The sequence below is a fragment of the Rhinoraja longicauda genome, chromosome 13 (genome assembly GCF_053455715.1).
Source record: "Rhinoraja longicauda isolate Sanriku21f chromosome 13, sRhiLon1.1, whole genome shotgun sequence".
Taxonomy (NCBI): Eukaryota; Metazoa; Chordata; class Chondrichthyes; order Rajiformes; family Arhynchobatidae; genus Rhinoraja; species Rhinoraja longicauda.
In genome coordinates this window covers 9,693,454-9,705,527 of record NC_135965.1, presented here as the reverse complement: position 1 = coordinate 9,705,527, position 12,074 = coordinate 9,693,454, and the positions used below count along the sequence as shown (strand labels likewise).

Below are 12,074 nucleotides of genomic sequence, written 5' to 3'. Positions count from 1 at the left end.
CCATTGGCTCCCTTAATGGAGGCAGAGCAATAGATGAGAAATTCCAATAAAGCAGAGCTCATATTATTAACAATTAATCAGGAACAAACTGAATCAAATGCCATCAGGCCATAAAACAAATGCTAGTATTGCAAGATAAAAATAACAAGAGGCAAATATCACTTAATCAAAAATAAAAACCTGTCAATCTAACAAAAGACACAAAGTGCTGGCGTAACTCAGCGGGTCAGGCAGCATCCCTGAAGAATATGGATAGATGACATTTCGGTTCAGAACCCTTCTTCAGACATTGTGTCCCTTTCTTATCACTCAATCTTTTGAGTGGCGACAAGCATCCCGTGATAGAAGGTTCATCCGATCAAATCTCCAAGTCCAGGTGCATTGGGAGGATGCAGAGAAATGCACTGCCTGTTAGGTGGAACATCATTCGAAGGTTATTATAATTTGGTTGGAAGAGGGTGGACAATGAGAATGTGATTGTCAGTAGTGGCAGAGGATTGAAATAAAAAGAAATTCTGATCCCAAAATTGAAAGTTGTAAATTCATAGAGACATCCAGCACGGAACCAGGCCCTTTGATCCAACTCACCCGTGCCAAACAAGATGCCCCAGTTAAGCTAGTCCCCTTTGGACACAATGATCACATATCTCTCTGAACCTTTCCTACACATGTACCTGTCCAAGTACTTTTTTAAATGCCAATACAGTACTACTTCCTCTGGCAGTTTCATATACCCCATCCTCAGTTAAAAAAGCGCCCCTCAGGTTTTTATTAAATCTTGCCCCTCACCTTAAATCTATCGTTCTTGATTCAGAGGAAGAATTAACTAAGAAGCCTTTCCCACCTATTCCTGACCCTTCACCTCTCCATAACTTATTTTCCTCAATTCTCCACTCCTGCTTTTCCCAAATCCAGTTGAAATACAGAGAAAAATCTTGTTTTTCTTGGAACTTGGCTGTCTAGTTTGAGAATACTAGCCATTCACTTCAGCTTTTCCATTTTAAAAATAGGAAAATGATTACTAATCTTGCTTGAAGTAACATGGAAGGACATCCAATGTACCGTAAAAAAACAGAATTGTGTAAACCTCATGAACCTTGTGCAAATTGTTTTATTTTGTGTAAACTACTCAAAATTAATACACATCATCATTGAACTTCACTGTTCACTTTGATCTCATGTCAGCAAACTCATGTCCAATCGGCATGTTTACCCTGTTCAAGGTTAGAGCACCAAAACAAGTCAATGATAATCTTTACCTCATAGCCTCACTGTGTAGAGACAAACCCCTTCAATCAAACCATTTCAGCTGTTCAACAGCTAGTTCATGCGAATGAGTGCAAGGGGTGGTAAGTCCTCTTTCTTGAAGCCGATTCAAAACCTGGTAGGTTTTCTCCAATGAAAAAAAAAATTAAACGTGGGGTCTTAAAAAGTAGAGGTCTTACTCTAGAATTGAGTTTTAGCCCCAGCTGTAGCAGAAGAGCAAAGATCACTGGATCTGTTGTCTATTCGATATTTAAATTGACTCTTGGGTAAATTATGTTGCTATTTCATTTACATGGCCTCAAACAAAGTTATTTTCTTAATTGCAGCTTTTCCTCAATGCCAATTTCAACAAGTGATAAATCAACTTTAAAGATGGACACTGTTCATAATGGAGATATATCACCAATCAGATCAAAGCACAATCTGTAGTTTGGTGACCAAGAGGCATTTCCTAAAAGGCACCTGTCAGAAGATCAAGATTCTTTAGTTACTTAGAATAGCTTCTCTCAGTTTTGATTGATCTTATCCTTGGAAATTCAAACTCTGAAACAGAACTGGAGGTTAAGGAAGAACTGATGTTACAAATTATTATTATTTCGTGTCATCACACAACTGTTTGCCAATAGCGAGCAAATTTTAGTGCCATGTCGTTGGCCTCTGCAAGATCCTTTACAGTGCATGTGTCATGCAGCATGTCACAGCTCAGGAGATGTTCCATAGTCTGGAGGTTCCGTCTACACTCGCAGTCTGCCGCATCTTCAATGTATCCCCACTTCAGCATGTCCGATTTGCTCCTCCCCAAGCCTGTCCCCCGTCTGTTGAGACTGCGCCAGGTTATCCACGGTTGGTCGGGACCTGGAGGGACTTTCTCAGTGGGGTCGATTGCCATGTGAATGTCTTCCGGAGAATTCTCTAGTCTCTCTTCCCAGAGTTTGAGCCTTCAGGACGATGCACTGCAGTCCAGGGGATGGACAGAAGAGAGGAAACTTCTGTGTGATTTCAAACGCTGAGGTAGCAAAGGGTGGTCATGTAGGGGATGTCATGCAGGGGGCCCATAGCAGGAGCGTTCTTGTCGCGGTCCCTGTCAGATTCTACAAGTATCTGCGAAACCTGCTACCACACCACACACTGTATCCAAGCTACAAATAACAGAGGGTAAATTAAACTGTTCCAGAGGAAGAAAACTGGTAGATATGAAAACTAGTGGTAAGACCTGATTGTGTATATATTCAGATATGCTATTATTTTCATAGCTTATTACATTGATATAGGGCTGTGCGTGCAGTGTAAATAATGGCAATGCCATTATTCTCAAAGGATAAAAATGTAGTTGTAAAGAACACAATATTTGTTCATTTCATAGAACTGGGATTACTCTTGACCCAAAACTAAAAGGTCTCATTCAACAACAGGTGCCAACCAGTTTTCAAACAGACAGCAAGACAGGCATATGTAATTTAGAGGATCAACAAATGGACTGTTTTGTTGAGCAGTGTGTACGTGAGTTAAGATTATCAGTGATTATGATCTGCCCTGCTGAGACAGAATGCTGCATGAAGCTCACTGAATTTATTCTCAAATATTCAACTGAACCACAGGAGATTGAGGAATTGTGTACTTCTTGTGGAAAGTCATACATCTCCAATTATATTATAATTCATATGCACAATGAACAGCCATGGGATACTAGTGTCACTTATAACAGAAAAGTTAATTTCTATACAGGTACGACAAGAAAGACCATCTCTGAAAAAAGATCTGTGTGTTCTCTGGGAATGGTTACCTTCAACAAACTAGCTGTATAAATAAAAATAATTTCAGTCTTAGAATGGTAGCAGGCTCTGTGGCCCACCACACATATATTCACCAAGCATCAAGGACGCATACATACTAAGAATACACTAATCTTATATCTTGTCACATACCCCCTCTAACGTTTCATTGCCCACCGATTCTCCTGCAACCAACCTACATTCAGGGCCGTTTCCAGTAACCATTAACATACTAGCACATCTTTGGCATGTGCGAGGAAACTGGAGCACTTGAGGGAAACCCATTACTGTGCAAGTCAGGATTGAACTTAGTTTATACTAAACTCGCAAAGTCATTCCTCAACTTACAAAATGGATGCAATCTGCGAAAACTTAAAAAATCTAAAAAGGCTTGGTACCGAATATAGAGAACTTCTCTATTCATTAAAGTGGAAAAACAGCTTCATGAATCGATGGCCCTAAAAGAGTCAATAGCGATATATCACAAATCTGCTAATCAATGAATACCCTGTATATAATGTGGCAGCATGCTGCACTCTGCTTTGGACATGAACTACAGTACATCACATTCAACGCAAATAACTAAAAATTATTTTCTACCACATAATGCTTCAAATAAAAAGTAATTGCATTGAAGTGCACATAAAACTTATAAAGTATGACATGGTTAATTTGTATACAATTCCAGCAGGTAAACTTGAGTTAAGATAATAGTTAGTGGACATTAAGTAATGGAGCTGGAAGAATGAGGAAATTGGCACGATACATTGGAAGCGGATCACCCTGGTAACACACTGGAAGGTTGGTTAATTGTTGTACAACCAGTCAGCTATTGGAGTTGGTAAGTAGTTCAGCGCATGCAATCTAATCCACCAGTAGGTATCCACTGGTTCATAACGACAGTATGGATATCTGGAAGTTAGTGCGTCAGTGATGGCATTAATAACAGGAGCCATGTCTTTTGAACTGCTGCTACAGAAAGATTTCATTGTTATTGTCTGTCGGTCAAAATATGTTTTTCCATAATCTTCTTGAACAATTTCATCAGTTTCATCCCACAGTCTACGAGCTGTGCTTTCAATGTGGTCACGAGTGAGGATGTCTGTGGCAGCTATAGCGTTTCCTGGCTCGATGATGCTGACTTTAACACCCCAACGCCGTTGTTCATAACGCAGGCAGTCCGAGAGAGCCTCCATTCCGTAATTTGAAATACAGTAGGCAGACTGGCCAGCAATGCCAATGCGTCCAAACATGCTGGCAATATTCACAACACGACCTGTGAAGCAAAAAATAAAATAAAATTCAAAGATGGTTAACTCTTGTTAATTTAAGATAATGAACTTTTGATATTTTACTACAGCTGAAAAACTATTAAAATCCTTTCAAACTTGGTCTCATCAATATATTCTGAATTTTATTACAGATTAGCAACAACATTATTACTGAGACGTACCCATTTCATTTACAGAATTCTGCATGATTACAAAATATTATGGTATAATAAACGAAATATTTATGAATTTCGTATTTTCTCATATTCTCTCAAAACCACTATCATTGTTCCAAACATTATTGCCCTTGCCAGTTTTAAATGGCTTCCAATCTCTGTATTATTCATTATTGAATGAGCATTGTTGGTATTTAATGCCCATCACCAACTGAGGTAGTCACACACCATCATTGTGAAGTGTTTGTGGGGAAGGTACTTCCACTGTGCTGTTTGGTTGGACATTCCAACAAAAGATGGATTGCAATTTGGAGAGGAACTTACATGGTGGAATTTCCATTCACATGATGCTTTAATCCTACTTCTTTTTGCAGGTGTGGGATATTCTGTCACTGAAGCCCTGCCAATTTGCTGCAGATCATACAAAGTACAGTCGCACATTCCAAGTGGTAGAGTGAATGGCTGGTCAATAGTGCTAATCAAGAGGCTGGTTAGTGCTGGGGAGCATTAGGTTTCTTGTCATCTGCTGGACTTGCTCTCATTCAGTGAGCTGGACCATATTTCATCACTCTGCTGACTTGTGCCATGTAGATGGCTTAAAGGCTTTGGATAATCAGGAAGAGAGTCACTTGCGATAGATGATCCAGTTTCTGGCCTATCGCTGTTGTCACAGTAGGCGTGTAGTTGGTCCACTCAGTTTCTGCGTAATAGTAATTCCCATCCCACCATTGCAGGGGAATTGAATGATAGTATGCATTTGAAAGTCAATGGTAGATACTGAGAAAATCACTTCTGGAGACCGTTATTGCTTGGTACTTATATTGTGATGGACGTTTGTGTTGGGGTCATGTGTCTTGTGTTCTTTTTTGTGTATGACTGCTATGTAATTTCGTTCGGTACCTTGGTACCGAATGACAAATAAAGCTCTGTTGTTGAACTGTTGTACAAATGCTACTTAATACAGAGCCATGCCTGAATATTGTTTAAGTCTAGACAAAATGGAAGCAGCACCTGAGGAGCTCCAAATGCAGCTGAACAATGATTCCTCTAGTACTTATCCAATGCCTCCTAAAATAACGTATGACTTCCTTACTTACAGTTATCTGTCGTTATTTCTGACTTCTTTATAACGGATTTCAGTTATAGTGGATGGTCCGACTGACCTTCGGTCCTACTGCCGACTCTGTCCCCGGCCTGCATCACCTTCCCAGCCACTTTCAGGCCGAGCTGCCAGTATCATTCCCCCCCCCCCCCCGACAAGGGACTCCATCTGGAGTCAATACAATGACGGTGTGGATTAATTCCTTTTTTAACATCGAACTCTAATCTCATTGACTTTAGATACCCTCCTTTCTGATGTCAATCCCTCTCGTGGCGGTGCCTAACGGCAGCGGCTGACTAGCAGTCTGTCCGTCTTTTTTTTTTCCCCTTTTTTTGTTGTGTGTCGGTGTTGGGATGGTTTTTATATATATTTTTTGGTTGTGTATGTGTGGGAGGGGGTGGTGGTGTGGGTGGGTGTGGGGGGGGGGGGGGGAACTTTTCTCTTCCTCACGGCGCGGGGTGCGGCTCGGCTGCGGGGCCTAACATCGCCCGCTGCGGCTCGGCCGCTGGACTTTACATCACCCGGTGCGGCTTGGCCGCTGGACTTTACATCCCGGTGCGGCTTGGCCGCTGGACTTAACAGTGCCCGGTGCAGCTCGGCTGCGGGGCTTAACATCGCCCGGTGCAGCTCGGCTGCGGGGCTTAACATCGCCCGGTGCAGCTCGGCTGCGGGGCTTAACACCGCCCGGTGCAGCTCGGCTGCGGGACTTTTCACCGCTGGTGCGGCTCGGCTGCGGACTTGACATCGCCCGGTGCGGCTCGACCACGGGACTTAGCTGCGCAAGGCTTGGTCGCGGGCCTTTCATCGCCCGGTTCGGCCGCGAGACGTTTCAGCGCCCGGTGCGGGGACTGTGCGGGTTGGTCGGGGACGAGCTGTCTGTCCGTGGGCGTGGGGAAGAGAGTGGAAGTTTTGTTGCTTCCATCACAGTGAGGGGGTGTTTGGAGTCACTGTGATGGACGTTTGTGTTGGGGTTATGTGTCTTGTGTTCTTTTTTTTTTTTTCTATGACTGCTATGTAGTTTCGTTCGGTACTTCGGTACTGAACGACAAATAAAGCTCTGTTATACCTGTTATATTTCCCCATTACACGTTCAACAATAAATCCTTGCAGACATCAGCATGCACCTCGTCCAACAACGTTTCATACATCTGGCTGAAACAGGGGGGCTTACACAACAGCTGCAATGTTAAAACTGGTCTAATATCTATCTTTATTTAAAAATCAATAATGAACCCATGCCGAAAACACTGCAGTTGTTGCAAATGTGAAAATCCAGTTCTACCTTTACACAGTGTTTTCGACAAATACAAGGCACAAACCTTTCAAATGAAGTACAACAACATTATACGTTTGCTTTTCTCATAGAGACAAGTTTTTAGAAAGTACAGTAGATACAGAAATCAACCAGTACTAACAGTAAACCACTACCAGGAAAGTAAGCCCACTGAAATCAGATTCAAATATCAAATTAGTTTAAAATTAATTTCTTCTTTAACCAATACCTAGTTAAATTCTTAATTAAACATTGTGCTGGCTTTCATGTCAGGCAGCCAGGAATTGATAAGTATCTGTGATTTCAAAACACAATTTTACTCACCCTTAGCTCGCCGGATAAGGGGAAGGAATGCCTTAGTAACTCGGATAGTTCCCCACAAGTTGACATCTGCAATTTCCTTGTAATGTGCCATACTTGTAAATTCCACCTCCCCAAACGTGGAAATGCCGGCATTGTTCACCACACCCCAGAGTCCTGAATAAAGGGCACAGCATATTAACTCAGTGCAGTACATATTATTCATGCATCACAAAATCCTCCATGTAACATGCAATGGAATATAACAAAAAGATTGAAAGTTGCTATAGCTCACCAACAGTTTGAAACTTTCCATTCTAAAAATTCCTAGAAAAAAGAAACCTTTTGTCAACATTTCCTGACCAAATACAAAAATGTAATAAGGGATCTATAGGAGGCGCTACCACCAAAAAAAAAGTCAATATCACCAAAGCCCCACACTATCCTGACCAGGCTTTCAATTTGCTACTACAATGGAGAAGGTACAGGAGCCTGAAAACTGTGATCACCAGGTTCCACAACAGTTTCTGCCTGGCAACCATCAAGCTCTTGAACACTACACAACACTAACCTCTAACTAACCTATGATCTTCTATGGACGGTGCTTTTAGTTGCACCACAAACTTTTGTATTTTACCCTATTATGATCGCCTAGTATTACAGTTGTTAATTTACTGTATTTTTGATTATACAGATTTATCTGTTTGTTATTGCTTTTGCAGGCCTGGTAAGCCGTTGCAATGAAAAATGTATTTGTTTTGTTGTTGGTACATATAATAGTGAAACACTCGTAACTCTCTTTGGCTTGTTATTTGAATTCTTACAGCATTACTTACTGAACAAAGGGACGGATTCCACTCCTGTTCTTAGGGTTTTCAATTTACAGATTAAGAAAGACTTCGACTTAAATTAGAGAAGGGCTGTGACAAAAGAAAAGTACTGAGTAGTAAGTGGAGCTGGTGTTAGTATCTTGAAAATGAAATGACAGTGGTTATGATGCTTCTTAGTAGTATTTAACTTCCCCCTCTTCCAATAAGATTGTCATGCTTGTGAAAATACAATATTACAGAGCTACTTAAACATGATAAAGAAATCTTTAAAATAATCTCCACTGGTAAATGAGAGTGTCTGTCTGTCTGTCTGTCTGTGTTTTCATTTTACATTAAAACAGAAAGAAATTGAATAACTCAGATGACACTAATTCATAAGGTCCATCTCATTTCATGACACCATGATTGAGCCATGCTTCCTAAACAGGAATCCAAATGTATTCTTGAATTATTGTAACAAGGACAGAATGCATTAGCATCTGTACTCAAGATATCCAACACCTTCTGAAAGTTGAAGAGACACAAAATGCTGGAGTAGCTCAGCAGGACAGGCAGCATCTCTGGATAGAACGAATGGGTGACGTTTCGGGTCGAGACCCTTCTTCAGTCTGAAGAATCTAAAGAAGGGTCCCAACCCGAAACATCACCCGATCCTTCTATCCACAGATGTTGCCTGTCCTGTGGAGTTACTCCAGCATTTTGTGTCTATCTTCAGTGTAAACCAGCATCTGCAGTTCCTTCCTGCACCCTCTGCATGTCAATCACTGACTCCAAACTCCCAGGCATGTCTATCCATAGTATTTCAAAGTGACCCTGCAAGATGCTGCCTTCCTGTATATCTGTAAATCTTTGTCTTCACAGATCTCCCATGTAGCTAAACACAGCTCTGCAAGTGGATTTTTTCTTTAACAGTAAATGAAAGAAAAGACAAACATGCTTTTACTTAGCACCTTATGCCTTTCTTTGACTGATAACCTATTATGCATAACAGCCATTTAATTACATTGAAGGGCAGTTACCATCAGAATGAGAAATTTGCTAACAGTAAATTTCCACAAACAGCAACATAATAATGTCCCGATAATGTGATTTAGAATTATTGATTGAGAGATAAATATTGACTTCGAAACTTTTCACCTGAGAAAGAAAACGGTTTTAAATCTTATCCGAAAGACAACAACTTAAAGACAACAGCAACTCCTCGGTATTTAACCAGTGTCAGTCTAAGCTTTCATGTTCAAGTTTCTGGAGATAAATTTGAGCTTATAACCTTCTTACTAAGAGGTGAACGTACGTTCGATCAAAACACAGCTGGTGGCATATGTCAAGTCAAGTCAATTTTATTTGTATAGCACATTTAAAAACAACCCACGTTGACCAAAGTGCTGCACATCTGATTAGGAAAAAAAAGAAACATACAGTGGCAGGCAGCCAAACACAATGGCGCGGCCATCTTGAACAAAATGTTTAACTAAAGCAGAATGTGGTGCATTTGTCTGCTAAAAAGGGGCAAGTGAAAACTATAGATGCCTTAACTTTCCAGTTAGTTATAGAAGGTTGTAAAAAATTCAAAAAAACGACCGATTCTCAAAATCCGAAATATAAAAGAAAATGCTGGAAGGTGAACCAGCATCTTTAAAGTTAGAAATAGACATTTTTTCAGATAAAAGACCATTGTCAGAAGTGGGAAAGAAAAGAAAAAGTTTGTGTTAAAGTTGCAGAGACAAAAGGGGAGGGATGGAAAGGACAAAGAGGAAGTGTGAAAAAGAGTGAAGCCAGGGTTGCAGTGGGGATTAACGTAGTGGGGGAAGGAGAGCAAGAGGAAATGAGAGGGAGACAATGACCATTAGATCAGGTTGCACTAACAGGAAGAGCTGATATAAGAAAAGAAAGCAAATTTTCTTAGTTGTTGAATTTGATATCAATTTGCAGGGCTGCAACATGCCCAGACAGAGGATGACGTATTGTCTCTTGAGCTCATGTTGGGCCTTGTAATAACAGTACTGGGGATCACAAAATGGCAGCGCTGCCCTAGCAGCTGCGGCTTACCTGCGGTCCGTTTGTCTTTGTGTTTTGTTGTTTTTTTGTCTTAATTGTAGATGTGATGTCGTGTTTTTGTGGTTGGGTACTATGTGTGTGTGTGTGGGGGGGGGGGAGGGGGGGAACTGTAAAATTGTAAATGTGTCCCTTCCGAACCGAGACCCGACCTTTGTTTTCTGGGTCGGGTCTCCGTTCCTGCTGCGGCCTACCATCGGCCCAACTCCTGGAGTTGGCGGCCTCCAGGGCTCCGGTTCGCAGAGCCCGCGGACCGGACTCACCATCAGCGGAGCCGACCGGACTCACCATCAGCGGAGCCGGCCGTCCTCGGAGGCTGCGGGAGCGGCTGCGACTCGCCTTAGGCTCGGGCCGCGTGGATGCCGACATCGGGAGCTCCGGCAGCGGCGGCGTGTTCGCCCGCCCCGGATCGCGGGGCCTGGGTCGGCCCGCCGCGGACATTTCACCGTCCGGTGCAGCCTGAAATAGGCCGCGGGATTTTTTTCTGCTCGGCGGGGGCTTCAATGTCGGGAGCCACGACCGCCCCGACGTGCAGCAGCATCAGCAGCGGCAGCGTGTTCGCCCACCCCGGATCGCGGGGCTTGGGTCGGCCCGCTGCGGACCTTTCACCGTCCGGCGCGGCCTGGAACGTGGCAACGACACCAGCCTGGCCGCGGGAGAAGACGGCAGGGGAAGGGAAAAGACATTCTGGCCTTCCATCACAGTGAGGAGGGGACTGGAGGAGACTCACCGTGATGGATGTTTCTTTTTTTTGTGTGTTGGTTGGGGTTGTGTAATTTGCTTATTTTATTGCTTTTATTGTTGGACTGTGGGTGACTAAATTTCGTCCAAAAGACTTGTTTTTTGGATGACAAATAAAGATATCTTGAATCACAAGCAGATAGAACAGAAGGAGAGGTAAGGACTAGCAATAAAGAACTGCAGATGCTGGTTAGTACATTAAAAATACACAAAGTGCCGGAGTAACTCAGTGGTGAAATCTCAAAGTCAGTGGAAAGGATGACCTATTGAAAGTGGTGGCTGGTGGGGTAGAAATCAAGTATTGAAGAACTCTATCCTTGCTCGGTGCTGGCGGAGATGGGGGTTGAGTTGTGGGAATCAGATGAGATGCAGTTAAGTGCTCTGCTAATTATGGTAAAGGAAAAATCATGGTTCAAGAGGAAGGAAAATATATCTGATGCCCCGATTGCGGAAAGTCTTGTCGTTGGAGCATATATGAGGAGTATGAAATGTATTCCTAGCAGGAAGCAAGGTAGGTGAAGTATTATTAAGATCACTATGAGAGTCTATGGGCTTGTAATGGATGTTTGTGACTTACCTATCCTCCAAGAAGGACATGGGCATCCAGAAAGGGAAGAGATGAACCACAAAAAAAGTGAAAATAGAGTTGAAATTAGCAGCAAAACAATAAAAGTTTTTGAGTACTGTAGAAGTGCAGGAAGTACTTGTGTCTGCCAAGGATTAGTTATCTGTACTACACGTTCTATAGAAAGGTCAGCTAACAAAGCAGTAAGGAAAATAGGAAAATACAGAATGAGCCAAGATGAATCCTGCCAAAGAATGAGAAATGGTGGCGACAGAGTGGCACAGTGGGAGAGTTGCTGCCTTACAGCGACAGAGACGTGGGTTCGATCCTGACTACGGGTGCTGTCTATGCATTTTGTACGTTCTTCCAGTGACCATGTGGTCCAGTTTCTTCCCACATTACAAAGACATGCAGATTTGTAAATTAATTGACTTCTGTAAATGGTCCCCAGTGTGTAGGATAGAACTAAAGGGATTGGTGATCTTTGGTTGGCGCAGACCGTTGGTTGGTAGATGGGCCTGCTTCCCCACTCTATCTTTAAACTAAACTGTTTCTTAAAATATTCTTATCATCCAGTGCTCTCAGGCATTTCTTGATGTCAAATAGTGTGAATCAAGTAGGCTGGAGACTGGCTTCCATCTGGAATACCAGGAAACGCAACTGATTGTAGCTAACCGGGGCCACAGTTTAAGAATATGGGGTAGGCCATTTAGAACAGAGACG

General features: G+C 42.4%; 1 protein-coding gene across 1 annotated transcript in view; it reads right to left on the bottom strand.

Annotated features, from left to right (window-relative positions):
* Positions 1-1,101: 1,101 nt before the first annotated feature.
* The window catches only part of LOC144599435 (D-beta-hydroxybutyrate dehydrogenase, mitochondrial-like), a 33,950-nt gene continuing 22,977 nt past the window's right edge, over positions 1,102-12,074 (bottom strand). The window contains exons 4-5 of the mRNA XM_078410332.1: positions 7,185-7,337; positions 1,102-4,314 (exon numbers count right to left, since the gene is read on the bottom strand). Of these exons, the coding sequence (XP_078266458.1) occupies positions 3,845-4,314; positions 7,185-7,337 (623 nt within the window). The 3' untranslated portion in view covers positions 1,102-3,844. The remainder of the gene's footprint in view (positions 4,315-7,184; positions 7,338-12,074) is intronic.